This window comes from Bicyclus anynana, chromosome 6, assembly GCF_947172395.1.
Source record: "Bicyclus anynana chromosome 6, ilBicAnyn1.1, whole genome shotgun sequence".
NCBI lineage: Eukaryota > Metazoa > Arthropoda > Insecta > Lepidoptera > Nymphalidae > Bicyclus > Bicyclus anynana.
This window is the reverse complement of record NC_069088.1, coordinates 12,562,684-12,584,401: the sequence shown is the minus strand read 5'-3', so window position 1 is coordinate 12,584,401 and position 21,718 is coordinate 12,562,684. Positions and strand designations below refer to the sequence as shown.

Below are 21,718 nucleotides of genomic sequence, written 5' to 3'. Positions count from 1 at the left end.
GAAGATGATCTGCCTGTTAGAATGTTTTCGAGCTAACAGACAATAATTTTGCAATGTATTGCGACTATAGATTGAGATGTAAGCTATCCTATCTTTCAAGTTAGATGCTCAGACTTACCATGGCAAAACGTTGTATCTAATGAAGGAAATAGTAGTCTCGAATCAGATATGACACCCATAATTTTTCATGGGTTGCTTGGGATAGGCGAGGAGAGTGACTTGAGTTGAGAAGGGGTGTGTTTGTTCTAAACCCTAGACACAACGTTCACAAGTGCGTGACTTCACTGCCATTCTCTGCCATTCTAGAGTCTTATTGTGGTTACAGTTTGATTTGTTAATTAAGTTGTCTTGACAAATATTTTGAATCAAAACCTTTGTTCAACATTGGTTTTCTTATTTTTTTGAATCCACTTTTGAAGCCTTCTGCTAAAACTAAATATTAAAAAAAATTACGAAATCGTAGTCAGTCCAATGAAAATAGACATATTATGCTTGTAAATTTTACGATCCAGTTCTACAGCATATAAAACGAACCACATAGCCATTTGTAGTTAACTACCGAACGCACTCAACTTTGTCCGTCCTAAGTCTTCCTAATCCGACCCTGTCGCATAATCCGTTCTTCGCGGACGTCTACTAACAATGAACTACCTCCCTGCCAAATTTCATCATTGTATGTTAAGTGGTTTTCGATATTTGATAATATATGTATGTAGATTAATTTGTTAGGTCATAATATTTATGGATTTACTTATTTATTGTGGTCTTCCAGATTCTTCATCATCATCATCATATCAGCCGATGGACATCCATTGCAGGATATAGGCTTTTTGTGGGACTTAAAAACATCACGATCCTGAGGCGCATGCATCCAGTAAATCAGGTTATTATCTATACTAATATTATAAAGCTGAAGAGTTTGTTTGTTTGTTTGATTGAACGAGCTAATCTCAGTTCCTACTGGCCCGATTTGAAAAATTCTTTCGGTGTTAGATAGCCCATTTATCGAGGAAGGCTATAGGCTACATATTATCCCCATATTCCTACGGGACCGGGAACCACGCGGGTGAAACCGCGCGGCGTCAGCTAGTACAGAATATTTAGCTTCTTAACCCTTCACCTATGGTTACAAGTCCAGGGTTTTACTCGGATTTTTTTCTTACAAAATGAATTCATGGAATGCATCAATCTCCTATTAAAAAGTGGATGCATAGTCAGCGACCAAAAAATGTCCCCACTCAATGAGTGCCAGACACAACTTCTTGGCACTCAATTCAAGTAGTTGCATTTGCAAATTCAAACTTAAACTTAATCCCTAATGTGGAATTTGCTCTGAATTTGGGATTTTATTGAATATTGGACTATATTTAAAGACCTTTAGGTATAATTTTCTTTTATTTTATATATTCTTATTATATATTTACCAATAATTCTAAAACTGTCAAAGCAAAATTGGCCAGTTTTAAGAGAATTTTTCTACATGTTTGTGCATCCTTTTATTATAAGAGGTCAATGATGGTATGCTATATATTTATCTCTGCACATTGTTTCTCTCTATTGGTTATGATTAAGTAAGAAAAATAAATATATTTTTGTAACTGATGTATATTTTTGTATGTGATATGATATGTCAATGTAAAAACAAATCACTCACTGTGAATCACTGTCACTGCCTGAATAGCCGGCCAACAACGAAAGTCCCGATGCAGTGGGGACACTCGCACTACTGTTTCCACACACATTTTCTTGTTTTTGCACTTTTACACTTTCTCCTCCATTTTCTTCTACTCCAACCTTTGTTTCCTCAGTTTTCTTTCTCACGAGATTCGCTAGCGCTGGTTTCTTAGATATGACACCCAAACTTCGATTCCATGTCTCATTTTTTTTCTTTGAAACAGGTTCTATGGGTTTCGTGTCACTTTCGATTTTAATGTTCTTTGCTTTTGGTTCATCATCTTGCACTTCTTCAATTATTTCTTCAGTTACGATTTTGTGTTTGGTTGTGTTGTTGAATTTCACTGATCTGAAAATATAGTATAATATGGTTAGGGTATAATTGATGAATGGTACTCTGTACATATATCAAAAGTCTAAACCTTAATATTCATTTGAGGCTGCATTGGAATAGAGATAGCTTACAAAGCTTCGGATCATAAGATAATAGGTTTGAGTTAGGAAGTTTTGAACAAATTCTCAATTGCATTTAGGAGTAGGGATGTTGATGGTGTAACATCCCGTACCTCAGAGATCACATAAAGATGGCATTTCCGGTCACTCATAATAACACTCAATACACACTGCATTAATTATACTAGCGGACCCTGTCAAGTTTTGTTTTGAGCTTTAACAAACTACTAAAATCAAGAATCATCCAAATTGGTGCGTCATTCGACTGTTATGTGGTCACATAAATTTTGAAATCCATTTTTATTTAAATAGATGAATGAAGTGCCCTTCTTGCTTATGTTTGTTATGCTGTATATTTTCCATAAATCCCACAGGAATCATGGTTTTAACAGGATAGATATAAGTACCCTGTGTTAATGCAGGGTATAATCTCTCTCCATTTCAATTTGAGTAGTTTTGGTGTGAAACAGTAACAAATATCAACACAAACATTTGCATTTATAAAAGGTAATAAATTGCTTACTTAATGAATTCATTGTCTTCTTTTTCTTCTCTTATCTTTCTTTCTTCTGCAGTTTCTGCCTGGTACTGTTTAAGCAAACCCTCGTAGTCTACAGTACGCTGTCTACGGTTAAGCTCCTTCAGCTCCTCAAGACTTTCTAACAACTCAATTTCTTGCCTGGATTGTTCAGTTCTATATTCTGGAAACATTTAAACAATCTTGATATAATATTTATTTATATATATTGCAACTACATACAGTGAGTTCTATAACTGCCATTGCATGGGGTAGTTGAAATTCAGGAATCCTAAAGAAAACCCAAGCTAATATTTACTATAGGATTTGTGGATGACTGTGTACCCACAATCACAATATTATGATTCTTTAAAGAAATTTAATTGAATCTATTTAATCTCTGTTCTAAATATACGTCCCACTAAACAACATATGGCTGACTGCACACAGCAGCAGAAGTAAATTGTATGTGTTTTTATGAAACACCTTCCTTTGCTAGCGACACATTCTTTGGAAGATATTTAACAGTTTATAGAAAACTTATACCTTACAACTTAAAACAGCTTAGCTTGTTGTAAGTAGTATTATTAAACATGCATATGCATATATAACATAAATCCTACTAACATTATAAACGCGAAAGTTTGTATGGATGTTTGTTACTCTTTAACCTTAAGTTGATGACGACGATTATAAGACCAGTATTATAATCGTCGTCATCAACCCATATTCGGCTCACTGCTGAGCTCGAGACTCCTCTCAGAATGAGAGGGGTAAGGCCAATAGTCCACCACACTGGCCCAATGCGGATTGGCAGACTTCACACACGCAAAGAATTAAGATAATTCTCTGGTATGCAGGTTTCCTCACAATGTTTTCCTTCACCAATTGAGACACGTAATATTTAATTTCTTAAAATGCACACAACGGAAAAGTTGGAGGTGCATGCCTTGGACCAGATTCGAACCCACACCCTCCGGAATCAGAGGCAGAGGTCATATCACATATTATGATAATATTTTGCAATATTCTCACAACTAATATTATAACATTTGATTTTGTTATGAATAGGTACTAATATTATAACATTTGATTTTGTTATGAATAGGTACTAATAACTACAGGGCCTATTTTAAAGTCTTTCATTAATTGAATGCTGCATTATCAGCGTGTGCAAAGTGAGTCCTGAACTTCTGACCAACAGGTGTAGGGTTAAAATTATCCTAGACAGCTAACCCTCCCCTTCTCCACTTGTGTTGTTCTCCCTGCCTATCCAAATATTTGGTAAGATCTTACTAGAGCAGCTTTGGATACCCATTCTAAGACAGAACGTTTGTTTGGAAAAAAGTTAATGCCTGGTTTAAATAGCTTTGTATATAATTTTAAGTGCTCTATAATGACAGTGTGAGTAAAGACCTATCCAGGGGCATCTTAATAAATAAATCGGCTAAAGTATCTCTGTATACCCACAGAAACAGGAGTTAAGACAGTGAAACTGTGGAGGGATCTGCTAGTATAATAGTAAAGTGAGCACCTAATAATTTCATAGGGTTGTTTGCCTCTTCCTCTTTTTGTTCTTCTTCTTCCCTTTTAGCCTGTTCCTCTGCCAACTTTAATGCCATAAAATTTCTAGTAGCACCTGCCTCAATTTCATAATCTGTATTCTTCGGATCTGTCTTAAAAGATATTTCTTGCAGACAGCGAGTGCACTGAAATGATAAAAGTGTTTCATTGTTTAAAAAAAGAAGTAATTTTTTTAGAACATAATCAAGAATTCTAACCAAGGTGAGTGGTTAAGACTTCTAAACTTGTGATCTAAAACCACGTAGACTAATCACTAGATTAACAAGACAGTTACTTTTTCATTGAAAACCCATGTTCGGCTCTGTTGAGAAGGAGTCTCCTCTCAGAATGAGAGAGGTTAGGCCAATAGTCCACCACCCTGGCCCGATGGGGATTGGTAGACTTCACACATGTAGAGAATTAAGAAAATTCTCTGTTTCTCCTTTACATGATATCTAATTTCTTAAAGTGCACCTAACTGAAAATTTAGAGGTGCTTGCCCCAGACCGGATTTAACACTAAGCTCTCCGAATCGCAGGCAGAGGTACTAGGTATAGGCATATCCACTGGGCAATCACGGCTATAAAAACCAGTAACTTACTTTTATGTAAAATCTGTATATTCTTATGCCCAGGTAATCTTCATTCTCGACATCTTCTTTTCGTGCATTAAACTTCTTCCCCTTATAAATATATTCGCCACAAGTTGCACATCGCATGTTAAATGGGGCCATCAAACGTACTGTGTATTGACGATTTTTCGCCAATTTCATACGAGGAATTTTCGAAGGATCGAAATCCGGAGGATAGTATTTCTAAAACCGAAGAATGCGATAAGGTTATAATTACATATTTAAAATTCATATTCCAAGCATTCAATGAATGTTTGGAAAAAAGTATGAATACTCACGTTTAAAACTTTTCTTTCCGACATTTTGCTATAATATTATCTTTTACAAAATAAACAACAATATTTTAAATTAGAAAACACTCAAACTTTGTACTTTCTTGGTTTCTTTGTAAGGTATTTTAATTTTTATCACAGACTATCCGTCATCTGTCACCACATCAAATCTGTCACTGTCACTTGCCTGACATTTTTAGCTTTATTCTTTCCCTTAAGGAAAAGGCAAAAGTATTACACCGTACATCCATGACTTCAAGGCATTCCTCCGGTCCACCAGCATAAAAAACAAAACTTTTCAAAACTCACTATAATCACTGCTGGATATTTTTATCTTACAAGTTGTAATGCTATATTATTATTATACATTTTACACATCAAAAACGAAGTTTTAAGTAAGTTTATTTACTTTAACTTTTGTGTGCCTTTTGTATGGACCGTACATGCAGTCTATGTACCGTAGGTATAATATAATGTCGTTGATTATAACAGCCATTACACATTACTATTCAGACCAATTATAGAAGGACCTGTATCACACTCATAGTCACAAAAAAAAATGTCTGTCATTTTCTGAGGAAAACGAGCTTAGATTTGTTATATATCTTATAATAAACTAGAAGTTTTTGTACGTTTTAACACCATTAAACTACACAAAAAGGTATTTTTACGGAGCTCTTTAACCGACGAACACGATTACAACTATTTAACATCGATTCAATAAAGACAGCTTTTATAATAGCATTAGATCGTTGATCATATACTTTGACAGAAAAGTAACATCTAGTGAGGCAGGTCCTATACAATGGTTGGTCTGAGCATAATGATGATGATGATAATTTACGATTTCGTTTTTACATAACATATATTCAGGCAATCCGTAATTTTTATACCATAAAAATAAAATTAAACATTTAAATAGTAAGAAAAAAAATAATCTAGGCAGCTTATTTATTTTAATTAAACTTTCTAAATATCGTTCCAAAATACAAAACTCCCACTGGTACTGGCACAATTTTTCTTCCAGAAAATACACAGGGATCATCACCAACTAAAAAAAGATGACTTTCTGTAACAAGAAAATATACTTAATCAAGAACTATCTATCAGCGACTCGAGTCTGCATATTTTATTTTATTTGCCCGGAATTTCCCTCATTGTAAGGGCTGTTGTCAAAAGTACGGCAATAGCCAAGCGGGCGAAAATTGAACCATAGCCAGCATAGCCTCTCCGTGTTGAGTCTGGTCCCACTGAAAATTCATTCAACAGCAAGAACAATTCCGGGGAAATGTTCCATAATAGTACAGAACACATAAGTAGTGGTAATAGTAATGGGCATAGTGCATTAAATGTCGACGGTAGAAAGTAAAAATTGTTTAATTTTTATATTTCACCTTTGCTACAGTTAGCATTGGAATGTTCACTATTTTAAAATGTTAGCTTTCTGTATTCTCCGTTGAAAATAAAAAATACTCGAGAAAGAATTATTAATTAGATCCCGATACATAGAATTTTAAAGTGAGCGCGCGGAGATCAGCCCGCGTTTAACGCCTAATTTTGTACTTCTGCCTTAAATACAAACTAATGGTTAGAATTAAAAAATTCTTATTGTGTTAAAAAGCCCATTTATCGAGGATTGGTATTTTTAAATAAAACAGACAGTAGTGTATCTGTATATACATATAAAAGCTCTAATGTAACGAAGTTTCAAATAATTTTGCATACCTAGAAACATTCTTCATTTTTGACGCATTGGCATAAAAGCAATCGAAAGGACATTTGAAGATGAATTTTTTTTACTTCTAATACCTACCTTTTCCTTCTAATACTACCCTCTAATCTCTTTGTCCACAAACCCATACAGTAACATATGAAACGTAACTGTATCTCTTTCTATATTCACTAACCTACATTTAACTCCCTCTCAACTTCCCTTTCATAACGTCACGTCACGCATTCATCAACTTCATTCCCAAGTCAAGCGTGCGTAAAGAAGTATTACTTCAAAATACCAAGAACTATTTTATTTATTGCCATGAACATAATAGCTGGCGTTGATGCGAAATAAAAGGGTGTCGCTGTTGTCGCGCTTATTATTTGTAATGTTTTGCAATATGGCGACCGCCACGCGTTAGTTCCAGTCATAGATTGTTAGATACTACGTTCCAGTTTTGGCAACCGGGTCAGAAAAGTTTGTAGCACTATACCTTTCTCGTCGGTTGCCGCCCGCTGCCAGTTCGTGCTCAAGAGCAGCAATCTTCTCCTCGTGCCGCGTGCGCTGCGCCTGCGCGCGTCGCTGCTGCTCCTCCAGGACCAACACTATCTTCTCTAATCTATGGATTTGCTGTTGCTTGTTCTCCAGCGTTGCGAACAGTTCTTGAATCTCGTCCGCTTTCGCTGCTATTTGTTTATTTACCTGTAAATAGTGTTTCGTATACAGAGAAGATTGGATTTTTAATTATCTTTATCTGGCTGCACCAAAAATAGGTACCTACTACCTATAGGTATGTGTAATTTTTTAACTAAATTTCAACGTTATTTTGAGGTACTATGACACATTCAATATTAGTTAGTTCTCTGCGCTCTTCGCGTTTCATTCGAAAGCGATTAGGTAAATGTATGACAAATTGATTTTACCCGACTGCACGAAGGGTTATTAGTGAGTTTTATACTTTCTTACTATTTTTATGTCTTTTTAACGACCTAGCGCAGTTATTAATTCTCAACAAAGAGGTATCGGGTTCGATTCCCAGGAATTAAGATTTTAAAGTTTTTTTTTGTTAAACACTACATTAACTGTACAACACGGTACCATGTACGGTGTAGTAATACACCATAATAATGATCTTTAACATCTTAATTCCAGCAGCTACAGCATTGAAAACATTGATTCAAGGCGAGAAATTTTTGAAAAATCCGAAAAAAAAATATAACTTGGTCACCCTAGGGAAAACTAAAAATTAGTACAATAATTAGGTTGTGTATCTACTATTTGCATATTATCTATTAAATAAGGGACACTCTGTATAATATGGTCATTCATCACATCTCGAAAACCGCTTAACGTACAAAGTTGAAATTTGGCAGGGAGGTAGTTCATAGAAAGTAGACGTCTATTAAGAACGGACTTTGCGAGAGGGCCGCATTAAGGAGGTCTAAGGGCGGACGAAGTCGCGGGTATCCGCTAGTTAATAAAAAAAAATCTCACTTCATCTACAACTTTCATGCGCTGCTCAAGATCCTTCTGCAATGAGAAGAGCTCGCGAGATTGCTCGGATTCCTTGTTTTTGAGCACGTTGATCAGTTCCTCGCGAACCTGTGTAACTTATGAACTTATATTTCAAATAATTATAAAATTGTCTAACATAATTCATAATTATAAGTTTAATTTAGTTATTATGTAAGCCACCGACCAACACACGATCAGTTTCACCGGACGTCAAGCCGTTAGTGCTGCAGGCATGTGAGATTACTAGATCGTCAGTGGCTGACATTACTTTTTATAAATACAAAAGTTAAATAAAACCGTTCGCTTGGATACCTACACTATAGCGATAAAAAGATTTAACGACTGATATTAAGAATGAACAGCCTGCAATTGTCAGACGTGCCTCATTTTATGAAGGGAGAACTATTTTTGAGGGCCTCTGTGGCGCAGTGGTATGCGCAGTGGATTTACAAGACGGAGGTCCTGGGTCAATCTGGAGGTCAATTGAGGTTTTCTTAATTGGTCCTGTTCTGGCTGGTGGACCCTATCGACAAAGACGTACCGCCAAGTGATTTAGAGTTCCGGTATGATGTCGTGTAGAAACCGAAAGAGGTGTGGATTTTCATCCTCCAGCGCAAATATGACCCTATAAATCTCTGTAGCTCCAAAAGTAATGACCGCAGATACCTTGTTATTTATACAAAATTGCATTACTAATAACATACTTACTCATAATTATACAATTTAGAACTGTCATCATCCCTATTGGATAACGTGTTTACCTATGACTGACTGGCCGTGACCATACTACCGTTGGTAGTAACATGGGCTGTCAAACCTCAAGCCTTTTTATGCTTAAGCCTCATGGTAAGTGATGATGCAATCTAAGATGGAAGCTAACTAAGGAGTAGGATGAAAATCCACACCCCTTTCGGTTTCTACACATTCGTACCGGAACGCTAAATCGCTTGGCGGTACGTCTTTGCTGGTAGAGTGGTAACTAACTAGCGATAGCTGAAGCCCACCGGCCAGACCTGGGCCAAATAAGAAAACCTCAATCGGCCCAGCCGGGGATCAATCCCAACAATAGACGATTAATTATATAAAAATAGAATAATATTAAAAGGCATTTATAAAAATGAGGTAAGTACTTAGGCTCGCGTTCTATTAAATATTCTTGAGTTAGGGTCGTCATTGTCAGTCAATTATTCTCACGTATCAGCAGTACCCACGCGGCATACTATACAAGTCATGTACGCAGTAACCAACACACGATCAATTATAGTCGTGGGTGCTACAGAAACGTGAGAATAATTGACCGTTTGTGGCTAGCTTTATTATTTAAGTAAATATTTGATTCTTTGAGTAACCTTGATGACTCTTGCCTGGGCTTTTGAAGTGCTGTCCTGGGTTGAAAGTTGTTGCTCCTTTTGCAATAGATCTTGTGATAATTTTTCATTGTGATATTCCGCATCCAGGAGCCTCGTTTGAAAATTCAAAATCTAGGAAAAACGATTTAAAAAAAAAAAAACTGGTCAATTGAGTGTCGGTCCACTCTCAGATTAAAGTGTTTTTCAGATAGCATGGGTACGGTGACAGTTGCCTTGTGACGTCCATAGAACGTATAATACTATTATCGCGTAACGCGGCCAACTTTCTAGAGCGATACGAACTGTCACCCGCACCATGCTATCTGAAAAAACTTTCGTGTCTACTTTAGAATTAAAACGATCGTAAGTTACAAAAAACAGAAGCTACTCGTACTTTCCATATTTATAAATAATGTATTTTTTTTAATACAAGACGAAAATTATCATGTTTTATAATGAGTAAATCAACATATTAAGTTATTTTATTATTGATATAAAGGTTTTGATAAATAAAACGAAGAATTTATACTATTAGATATGTCAGTAGCGCGTTGAGACTGAGGCGAACAATGGTGGCTAATTGTCTTAATTTCATTTAGTCGTATAATAAACAACGAAAGTTATTTTAACGAAAATAATATCTTAATATTGTCTACAATGTAGAGTTGTGTGTTCAAGAACTGTAAAAACAAAATGTACATAAATATTATATAATGTAAGTAAACACAAAATTGTGCATGTGTGTGCTCAGTGGAATAGCTAAATTCTGATTACTTTTTGCGATGATTTTGAAGGTATGTAATGTAACTAATAGTAGAAAATCTTTGCCCTTACTGATGTCCAATTCATATATTAACCATCGCCATAAATTAACACTCGTAAAATATATAGTATTTTGTCGGACCTGGGTGACGTTGTCGCATTATATAATCATGATGAACTTCCGCAAAGTAACGCCTGCTTCTATCCAATATTGAAAATCTTTGCCCTTACTGATGTCCAATTCACATATTAACCATCGCCATAAATTAACACTCGTAAAATATATCAATAATATAGGTACGTCTCAAACCTGATCTTTAAGTTCTTGGTAGTTAATATCATTTGGTGCTTCCTGACAATTTGTCCGAGTTCTGGCATACGAGTGCAGGTCTTTTACATAATTTTCGTATTGGATCACTTTCTGCTCACTGCAAAAAGTAGACTTCAACATATAAATCTACTAGCGGACGCCCGCGACTTCGTCCACTTGAAACTCGATGTAAACTTTAAAAAAAAAAGTATCCTATGTCCTTCTCCTGGCTCTAAACTACCTCCGTGCCAATTTTCAGCTAAATCGGTTCAGCCGTTCTTGAGTTATAAGTGGAGTAACTAACACGACTTTCTTTTGTATGTATGTATAGATAGACAAATAATTTGCAATAAAATAATATTGTGACTATAAATTGAGATGTAAGCTATCCTATCTTTCAAGTTGGATCAAAATGCACACGGAATGCAAATAAAATTAAAATCGGTTTAGTAGTTTAGGAGTCCATCGCGGACAAACACGTGACACGAAATTTTTATATATATAAAGATTAAACCTAAGTATTAAATACTCTAGATTTTTTTTAAAATAAATTGATTGCATTTAACATACTTATGCTTCATGTTCTTTGTTAATTCCCTGATTTGTATTTTCATCTTTGATATTGTTTCTTCTTTGTTTAATATTTCACTCATCAACTTTTGTTGCATTCCTGATTTATTTTCAGTTTCCTGAAATATAAAATTATGTTCGTATAGTAGAGGACTAAAAAGTTAACATTTAAGGTATTCAAATACAAATCAGTTAAATACGAAGTAAAATAAAATATATAAATAATAGTCACCGCAATCTTCGTCATTGTTTCCAAAAAACGGACTTTTTCTTTTCTGACCGCGGATACTTCTTCCTCTGTATTTCGTAATATATCTTTTGTTGCAGACAATTCCGCCCATAAATCCATCTCTCTCTCTGTCGGCAATTCTGTCGGAATAAATAAATATTTTTGTTACTAAACTCGATACCCAGTTTATACTTCCTTTTGAAATTTTGTCGCTTCAAGATCTGGAAAAAAACATGCTTAATTGTTTCATACCTGGATTGGGTATACTATCTTCAAGATTGATGATTTGCGTTTTTAAATCTTCTATAGTGTTTTGAGTTTCCATCAATGACATTTCGACCTCATGTTTTTCTTCCGTTATTCGCTGAGTCATATTTTTCTGCTCTTCAAGAGCTCCAATCAATTCTTTCAATTTGTTATTTAAATCTTGCACTTCCGATTTATGTTGTGTAGTCATCGATTGGATTTGTTCTTTTAATGCATTTACCCTGTATATACATGTCATCGATCAATGAAAACATTAGTAGATAGATGTACCTAGTACATGAAGTATTTTGTAAACTTTCGACTTACTCAGCCTGTAGTGCATCACGTTTTTGTGCTAAATGACCCGTAGCCATTTGTTCCGTTTTTAGCGTCTCTTTTAATTTCCTAGCCCTAGCTTCTAATTGAACATCTCGTTGTCTGTTCTGCAAGGTAAAATTATTTGTATTTTCTGCATTTAAGATATTTTTAGAGCTTGTCATTTTAATTAAAATATTGTGTTGGAGTACAGTATTGGTACCTGGTCTTCTAAGGCTTTCACGGTTCCGGTAAGGCTGGCTATACTAGCTTCAGACTCGCGCAACTGCTTGTCCATTTTGGAGACACGTAAACGTGTCTGTTTCAATAAAGATTCAGTTGTCGCTAGTTTCTCTTTCAAGGCTGTTTTAGCAGTTCGCTCTTCTTCTAATTCACGACGTAATTCCTTGAACATGACAGGATTGTATGTTAAATTTGTAGTTTGCATCTTGACTGGAACATAGATAGGACAACTGGAAGGAGATCCAATATTTGCAGTTCGAAACAGGTACCAAAACGATACGTATGACTCCAAAGGATATAGATTACGTAAACTGACGATCCTAAGGTAAAAAGAAGGACGAACTAGATCGAGAAGTTTTATAAAATATTAGTAATAAGCTACCTCATTCGCTGTAACGTCATCCTCAGCACGTGTTTCTCGTTTCTCGAGTCTTACACGAGGGCGGTTTTCTAAATCTTGACGCAGTTCCGCTATTTCGCGAACTAACGTTTCACCGACTGCTATTAACGTTGATCTTTCAAGACACATTTTCCTATAATAAAGTAGGTACACATTTACTTGACAACTAATATACTAATAATATTAACAAGCTGTAGAGTTTGTTTGTTTGCTTGAACTCGCTAATCTCAGGAACAACTGGTCCGATTTGAAAAATTCTTTTACTGTTGGATATCACATTTATCGAGAAAGGCTATATATTATCCCCGTATTCCTATGGGAACGAGAATCACGCGGGTAAAACCGTGCGGCGTCAGCTAGTAATTTATATATTAATTATAACTAAGACTAAGACCTCTTTAATCCAACCCTTATAGTAGTTTCGCTGTAAAAATGAAGTAACTTCGCCTGTTTTCCCAACATTTCCCTTCACTGCTCAGCTCCAATTGGTCGTAGCTTTATGAAAAGCATACTATAACCTGCCTAGGAGTATAAAGAATAATTGTACCAAGTTTCGTTAAAATCCGTAGAGTAGGTATTGTTTCTATAACGAACATACAGACAGACAGACAACAATTTTACAGATTGCATTTTTGGCATCAGTATCGATCACTAAATACCCCATGAAATACTTATATTTCCAAAATAACTATATTTTGGAAATATAAGTATTTCATGTACAGAATTGACCTCTCTACAGATTTATTATAAGTATAGATTTGGCATTATAGTGAATGTATAAATACTTAGAGAACTCTGCAGCGGTGTCAACAACGTTGTCCGCCCGGGACTTCATCTCGCGGAGAGCTTCGCAGAGTTCGAGCCCCTGCGTGTTGTAGCGAGCTACGCGCTCCACTGCGTCAGTGCCGACAAACTCCTGTGGAAAATGTTTGTGTTTATTGTATGTGCATTTAATTGGGGCTTAACTCAATATTTCCTCTTCTTAATGCTCTATGACAATGAAGATTTAACCAGGGACTACGATGTTTGATGACGTAATCCACATCGCAGTCTACGAAGCAAAGCCTGCGGAAGCCCCAAAAAGCTTGACGTCTTGAACGCCGATATAAAAGTCAACAAAATGAAAAATCGGATTCACATGGACCCGGCAAAATGTGCTTGTTCATGCCGGAAAGCAGATACCACGTAGTGTGCCTTCATTAAAAAAAGAAAAAGATGAAGTTAATCAACTTGAGGAGACTTCCTGAAGTAGATTAACTTCATCTTTTTCTGACTTTTTCATGGTTTGGATTTCGATGTAAGTATTTGTAAGTCGATAGCACAAACGCCTTGGTTGTTGGTATGTAAAGAGCATACGCGTTGTTAAAATATTTAAAATTTTATCAGAGGAAGCGTGTAGTACAGTAACCCGTTTACCAACAGACCGTTGCTTAGCAACCACCCACAGGCAGATGATAATTTGGAAGCATTTTTCGGCTCGAGTACTAGTTACGCCCACAACGCCCCTTTCAAACGTCTTTTTGTACACCTTACTGTTAGTACACACAAAGCTACGAGTATACTGGTGGATATACGGGTGTAATCAAACCCTGGCCCTCTCAGATTAATCTGGACCCCAAACCGTACCATCGTTTAAGGCATAAAGGCCTGAATTAATAGTAGTTCTAAAACTAATAAAACTCTTATACAAAATGGCCCGATAATGAAGAAGTCAAAGTGTGTTTAAAATAGCTATTAGATATACGTAGACTTTATAAATAGTATATTATTAATATTGTGTACTTCTTTACTTACATGGTTCTGTATAAATTCCTTAACCCAATCTATCAATTCTTGTCTTTCCGTAAACGCCTGAAGACATAACTCAGCAAAGTATCCGGGAATATTTAACGTCTTGGATTGTATGTCTGATAGAACAGAATCATCTGAAAATCAAAAATATAAACTAATGTTAGACTTTAAAAAGACTCGCTAGCTCACGTAGCGCCAGGGTGCAATCATACGCTACGCCCCCTAGTACCTATAAAACCGGCGTGGCGAGTGGCGCTTGGGCGCCCCTGAGATTGCGGCACCCGGGTGTAACGCACCCCCTTTAGGAGTAAATTTGCGCACGTCGCTTTCATCTCTTCTATCGATCATTATTAGACAGACGAAAAGAAAGATTTTTTTTTTATTTTTCTTTACCATTTAGACGCCCTCTAGGATTTGGCGCCTGAAGCGACCGCTCCGTTCGCCGTATGGACGGGCCGGCCCTGGGGTCAGGGTGGTGGACTATTGGCCGAACCCCTCTCATTCTGAGAGGAGACTCGAGTTCAGCAGTGAGCCGAATATGGGTTGATAACGTGGGAGTGGGAACTGCCACCAAACAGTTACGCCGCTGGGAGGAATATACGTATCATCATACATAGACTGCTAAAGTTATAATCGAGACGGGAAAATGATACTATCACTGACCAACAGGTAAAGTCGTTTTGAACAGTTCCAAAGCTGTACTGGTGTCGGGTGAAGCGGCGTCTCGGCACATTTGCGCCACCTCTTCCGGAGCCCAGTCCGCTACGTTGTACATCACCAGCTCCTGGTGACCTTGACACGCGTAGGGGATCCCCTCCCGTGTCATGTGCTCACGCAAGACACGTAGTCCGTTGTAAAGTTCTAAAACTGTTTTCTGAAATTAGATTTAAAAATTTACATGTACATTAGCGGATGTTCTGCGGTTAAGTTCAATTTCCGTTTCCGTGGTAATACAGGGATAGCATTAACAATATAGTCTATATTATCTCTGTGAAAAGAGCTTTAGCTTTTTTATTTTTTACAAGTTAAACTTTGAATACAATTGGTAAGTGACGATGCAATCTAAAATGGAAGCGGGGTTTTGTTTGTCTATGTCCAAGTCCATGCAAGAGGCCTAATTCCAGCATTGGACGTCTATCAGCTGCTTATGATGGTGATGTTGGATTATGATAATGATGATACCTACGATTATATGGATTTTATTCGTTAGTACCTGTTTAAGGTCGAGTTCCTTTTTCAATTCCTGATATTGTTTTCTTTTAATAATATATTCTGATTTCAAATCATTCCCATTCAAGGGAGAGGGCGGCGCAGAAGATTTCTTTGAGGGTGTTTCGGGTCGGGATAGTGAAGAGGCTGGTACAGATGGGGTCCGGGGTTTTGTTGGTGGGGTGTTGCGCTGCGGGGTGTTGGGGCGGCTGGCCGGGGTGCCGTGACGCTGCGACGGGTGCGCCGGGGTGCTGGGGCGGCTCAGGGATTTGGGTGTGGGTGGACAACTCGACACGCTTCCCGGCGTCTGTGGCCGACTTCGCAAAGGCTGCTCAGGACTTTCTGGTAGCAGTGGTAATTGTTCTGAAACAACATGTGATTGAATTTAACATTCAGTGTTCCTATAAGTCTCACTTTTGTTAGTATATAGTAAGCAATTATTATTAGTAAAGTTACGAGGTGGGTGGCGTGCACAAGGCTTGTAACTAGTGTAAGCATTATGAATGTACAACACTGACGTAAGTAAAGCTTTCTATTTTCGAATAACTTTGGTTGTGGATAAAGGTAAGTATTTTGTATTTGTAAAGGAAAACAGAGAGACATTGTAAACTTGTATTACCCTTCTTTTATTTTCTTTTGAAACAAATGTTCTTTCTTTGCGACCAGTGAGTAGCGCTAACATGCGACCAACGAGATAATTTCGTAAAGAGAAATAGATATAATTCAATCAATGGCGGCGCAACCGGAACTACCGCTATCTCCTTCATTGTGTTGGTACGATAGCGATGGGACTGGGACAACACTGACACCTTTGGACGAAATTTTGTCTATTTCTTCACTGGTCGCGGACCTCAGATGCGCGAGCGAGAATAGGCATATAGCGAGCGTAGGCATCTGTAAGGCTTATTCTGAACTCGGTGTACCATTCAAATAATAATAAGTCACTACATAATTTTTCATCGTATTTTCGTAATTGTGATCAACTAACATAGTTATTTCAATGAAATGATTCTTGACTACGTCATTTTACATCAAATGACAAAGACTTTTTTGTTTTACGACCATCTAACATGATTATTTCAACGAAATTACGTAAATTACGGTTTTTCGTTGAAATAATCTTACTAACTCCTACTACTTCTACTCGTATATAAGGTACTGCCACTTAAAAGCTTAATGTAAATTCATTAAAAATACGATGTTAGATGATTGCATAAACGAAAATGTGTTGAAAAAGCGATGTAGTGACTCATTATTTGAATGGTACACCGATATGTATAATAACCCTGCTTGCTGGACGGGATATATGTAAGTTTTATGTAAACTTGGTACCCACCGAGACCAGCTGCTGGGAACTGCACAGGAACAACCATCGCCTCCACGACTTGTATATCTGGAAACCGTAATAGTTAGTTAACCAAAACCTACATCTTATTCAATTAATATCTATTATTATCATAAAATAGCTGACACCGCGGAAACAATGGATTTTTCCGGGATGAAAAGTATGTTCTATTCAAAGAGCTTATTTTTCTCTACTATACCAAAATTCATCAAATTCAGTTAAGCTATTTAGCCATAGGTAAACAGACTTCCTTTCACAATTTTATAATATTAGCACTCTTATGTATTAGATATCGATAGATTGTTCAGACGTTTGGAAATGTTTTATGGGTGTAAGCATTCAACCCCTTTTACGTTATAACATTTTATACTATAGATATTTCACTATATTACTCATGGTATAGTAGTCATATAAAGAAAACAATATTGCGATCCACATACCGTACGTTACAGGTACATAATTGGCAATATCCTGCGATTCAGCCATGCTCGAATAAACAACAGATTCCTCTTGTTTAACTCGTACAGCCTCCGCAGCGCTACATGTATTGGTTTCTACCTCGGGTACCTCCTTATAATTAATAAAAATAGATATTAAGTTATATACGACTAATAACCTATAGACTCACAACATCTAACAATTTTTCACTTCAAACGCAGGCCACTTCTGTGACTATGTGAGCGTATGAGTCAAACAAATTTCACTCGCCGACACGCACACAAGCGTTCTTATCGTAGCGTAGCGATGCGTCAAGGGCTCCCATTTCGGGGCACTTATAACAGCTTACGAGTACACACTATCTATGTGTTCTAATCTATGTTAGTTATGTATTAGTATTTATACAGATTACTATTACCGTAAAGTAAATGTATACCTACTCGTATTTTATCAGGCGGCCCATCTAATGCCATATTTATTGTACTTGTTTTTATTTTTACAGCAAGCAACTACTCAAGATTTTGAAGCTCTATAGGTTCAGTTAGAAGATAAAGATTGATTATAAAATGTCTAGTCTAGTAAAAAAGATGTTATACTTATAAACCTAAAAGTAACATACCTCAAATGTAGACTCGTTAATTTCATGTTCACAGTTTCTGTTTATCTGAAAATGAAATGAAATTGTTGGAAGTTGTTGTTATAATATGTTAAACATTGTTTTTTTAATATCTACTATATATTAATATTTTTTAAACCTTTAATTTAAAGGAAAGAAAGAACGATTTCTAAAAATGATTACTTAAATAAGATGTAACCAAAAACTTGAGCATTTTTACATTTATATTAAATTGTTCCTGTATGTTAGCAAAGCATAAAATGATTTATTTAGATCACCAACACAATCATTACGTTATATGATTCTGAATCAGTAGTGCAAAACGTATTTTTTTACTTAAAGGTCAAAGTAAGGTCAGGTAAAATCAACTATCTATCAACAACTGAAATAGGTACGACACTCACTTTGATTTCAGGTATTGATTCAGACTTTTCGAGAGTGCGCGTGACAGTCGGAGTCCTCATCTGTAACTGTTTAGGGGTTAGATGGATTTAGGGATATTTAATACTAGCGAATGCACCGCGGTACCCACGTACTATGTTACTCGTTGATAATGAAGCTGATGATTGTGGTAAGATTTTTAAAATCAGTTTATTGGTTCAGTCGTAATAATAAACAAACAAACACACTTTCGCATATTATACATATGTACATACTGTTAAGCGCATTATCAACATCTATCTAACAACTGAAATAGGCCACTCACTTTGATTTCAGGTTTTGATTCAGACTTTTCGAGAGTGCGCGTGACAGTTGGAGTCCTCATCTGTAATAGTTTAGAGGTTAGATGGATTTCATCATCATCATCATCATCATATCAGCCGATGGACGTCCACTGCAGGACATAGGCCTTTTGTAGGGACTTCCAAACATCACGATACTGAGCCACCTGCATCCAGCGAATCCCTGCGACTCGCTTGATGTCGTCAGTCCACCTGGTGGGGGGTCGGCCAACACTGCGCTTACTAGTGCGGGGTCGCCATTCCAGCACTTTGGGACCCCAACGTCCATCGGCTCTTCGCACTATGTGCCCCGCCCATTGCCACTTCAGCTTCGCAACTCGTTGAGCTATGTCAGTGACTTTGGTTCTTCTGCGGATCTCCTCATTTCTGATTCGATCACGCAGAGATACTCCTAACATAGCTCGTTCCATCGCCCGCTGTGTGACTCTGAGCCTTCTTATGAGGCCCATAGTTAGCGACCAAGTCTCGGAACCATAGGTCATCACTGGCAACACGCACTGTTCGAAGACTTTTGTCTTCAGGCACTGAGGAATTTCGGACGAAAAGATGTCGCGAAGTTTCCCGAATGCAGCCCAGCCGAGTTGGATTCGACGGTTCACCTCTTTCTCGAAATTGGACCTACCTAACTGGATCATATGTCCTAGGTATATGTATTCGTCTACAATTTCGAGTGCAGCGTTCTCAACTATAACTGGGTGGAGCGATACATGAGCATTACACATTATTTTTGTTTTGCCCATGTTCATTTTCAGGCCCACCTGTTGAGAAACGCTGCTGAGGTCATTGAGCATGGTACTAAGGTCATCCAGAGTCTGTGCCATGATGACTACATCATCCGCGAACCGCAGTTGAGTGATGTACTCGCCATTGATGTTGATGCCAAGTCCGCCCCAGTCCAGAAGCTTAAAGACGTCTTCCAATGCGGCGGTAAATAGCTTCGGAGAGATCACATCTCCCTGACGCACTCCTCGCTGCAACTGGATTGGCCTCGTATTCTGATCCTGAATACGGACTGACATAGTGGCGTTTTCGTACAAGCACTTCAACGCTTGGATATACCTGTAATCAATTCGGCATCTCTGCAATGACCTTAGCACAGCCCAGGTTTCCACCGAATCGAAGGCTTTCTCATAGTCCACAAACGCTAAGCAAAGTGGCTGGTTATACTCGTGAGTCTTCTGTATAACCTGCCGCAGCGTATGGATGTGGTCTATGGTACTAAAGCCTTTTCGGAAACCGGCTTGTTCGGGAGGCTGGAAGTCGTCAAACCTATTAGCGAGACGATTCGTAATGACTCTCGAGAACAATTTGTAAACATGGCTTAGCAGCGAGATGGGTCTGTAATTCTTCAGCAAGGTGTTGTCACCTTTTTTGAAGAACAGAACCACCACGCTCCTATGCCACGCCTCAGGCGTCGTGCCCTCGTGAATGACGGAATTGAACAATCGCTGAAGGACTTTAAGTATCGGTTTTCCACCCGCTTTCAGGAGTTCTGCTGTGATTCCGTCCTCACCTGGCGCCTTATTGTTCTTCAGGTGTTTGAGAGCCACACTAATCTCGTATAGGCTGACGTCCGGGATATCTTCGGTATAGTGTCGGGTCAACTTGGCTCTGGGGTCTTTAGCCAAGTTGTCAACAGGCTGCTGGGTAGTCGTGTATAGCTGTCCATAGAACTTCTCGACCTCACTTAATAACTCGGGCTTGGAAGAAATCAGATTACCGTGCTCGGTCTTCAAACGCGTCAGCTGCCTCTGTCCAATAGACAGATCTCTGGCGAAAACTTTCGAGCCGCGATTGTTTTCAATCGCATTTTTAATACGCACGGTATTGAAGTTTCGCAAGTCAGCGGTTTGCGACTTAGAGATCTGTCTACTGATTTGTCGGTATTTTGACGCATCTGCTGAAGACTGCAATCTCATTTCTTGCCTCTCTTCCATGAGTTTAAGTGTATGGTCTGAGAACTTTTTGGTTCTTTTCGTACGGTGGGTCTTATAGAACTTAGACCCAACGGAATGGACAGTTTCCACGAACCTGTTGTTCAGATCGTCCACAGTTTCGCAATTTGCTAGACAATCAAAGCGGTTCTGCAGTTCTAGTTGAAAGGACTCGGGGTTTTGGATATGGGCACGAGTAGGTCGGAGCGTAGACTTCACCAGTCGATACCGTTCCAGCTGAACGTTGATATTCAACGTGCCTCTAACCATTCGGTGATCGCTACCGTTTTTCACCCTATGGATCACAGAAACATCGTTGAATATTTGCCGTTTGGTAGACAAGATGAAGTCAATCTCATTTTTCGTGGAACCATCGGGACTCATCCAGGTCCATTTCCTGTGTGGTGGCTTCTTGAAGAAGGAGTTCATCATAAAGAGGCCCTCCTTCTCCATGAAGTCAGCCAACATTTGGCCCCTATCGTTCCGTTGCCCATACCCAAATCATCCCACTTTCAACTCTGAACCGCTACGTTCGCCCAGCTTTGCGTTAAAATCCCCCATCACAACATTGTAATAAGAGTTTGAGGCATGTATGGCTTTAGAAATATCCTCATACAATACCTCTACCTCCTCGTCGGGATGTGTCGAGGTCGGTGCGTAAACCTGTATAACCTTCAACGAATACCGTTTGGTAATTCGGAGGACCAGGAACGCTACCCTGCTCGACACACTCTCGACTTTTACAACATTGTTCACGAGGGACTTGTGAACGATAAATCCGACACCACCCTGGGACTGTTGGTCGCCCTCCCGGTAGTAGAGCATGTTGCCGGATTCAAGGATTATCGAGCCCTCCCCCTCTCTTCGGACTTCAGACAA

At 37.9% G+C, this 21,718-nt stretch overlaps 2 protein-coding genes across 2 annotated transcripts; both read right to left on the bottom strand.

The window, feature by feature from the left end:
* Positions 1–1,376: 1,376 nt before the first annotated feature.
* LOC112046039 (splicing factor YJU2) lies at positions 1,377–5,279 on the bottom strand. Its single transcript, XM_052882083.1, has 5 exons — positions 5,117–5,279; positions 4,809–5,021; positions 4,179–4,353; positions 2,651–2,828; positions 1,377–2,023 (listed from the first exon to the last, which is right to left on the bottom strand). Exons 1-5 carry the CDS (start codon positions 5,138–5,140, stop codon positions 1,651–1,653), a joined length of 963 nt encoding a protein of 320 aa, XP_052738043.1. The 5' UTR covers positions 5,141–5,279; the 3' UTR covers positions 1,377–1,650.
* Positions 5,280–6,051: 772 nt separating this feature from the next.
* LOC112046046 (forkhead-associated domain-containing protein 1-like) lies at positions 6,052–17,148 on the bottom strand. The gene is made up of 16 exons (XM_052882160.1): positions 17,100–17,148; positions 15,768–16,126; positions 15,218–15,428; positions 14,558–14,688; positions 13,549–13,679; positions 12,746–12,896; positions 12,344–12,526; positions 12,133–12,248; positions 11,812–12,047; positions 11,563–11,699; positions 11,331–11,449; positions 10,761–10,878; positions 9,689–9,820; positions 8,319–8,426; positions 7,318–7,526; positions 6,052–6,179 (listed from the first exon to the last, which is right to left on the bottom strand). The coding sequence occupies exons 1-16, from the start codon at positions 17,134–17,136 to the stop codon at positions 6,155–6,157; spliced, it is 2,403 nt and encodes an 800-aa protein (XP_052738120.1). The 5' UTR covers positions 17,137–17,148; the 3' UTR covers positions 6,052–6,154.
* Between the last annotated feature and the right edge of the window lie 4,570 nt (positions 17,149–21,718).

Coding starts and splice junctions, on each gene's coding strand:
- LOC112046039 (XM_052882083.1), bottom strand. CDS start 5,140: ATGTCGGAAAGAAAAGTTTTAAAC. Junction 2,829..4,178: donor CAACCCTATGAAATTATTAG/GTGCTCACTTTA, acceptor AAATGTTTCCAG/AATATAGAACTGAACAATCC. Junction 2,024..2,650: donor GAAGACAATGAATTCATTAA/GTAAGCAATTTA, acceptor CTATATTTTCAG/ATCAGTGAAATTCAACAACA.
- LOC112046046 (XM_052882160.1), bottom strand. CDS start 17,136: ATGGTTGTTCCTGTGCAGTTCCCAGCAGCTGGTCTCG. Junction 15,429..15,767: donor AGGAACTCGACCTTAAACAG/GTACTAACGAAT, acceptor ATCTAATTTCAG/AAAACAGTTTTAGAACTTTA. Junction 12,527..12,745: donor ATGACGTTACAGCGAATGAG/GTAGCTTATTAC, acceptor GTCATGTTCAAG/GAATTACGTCGTGAATTAGA.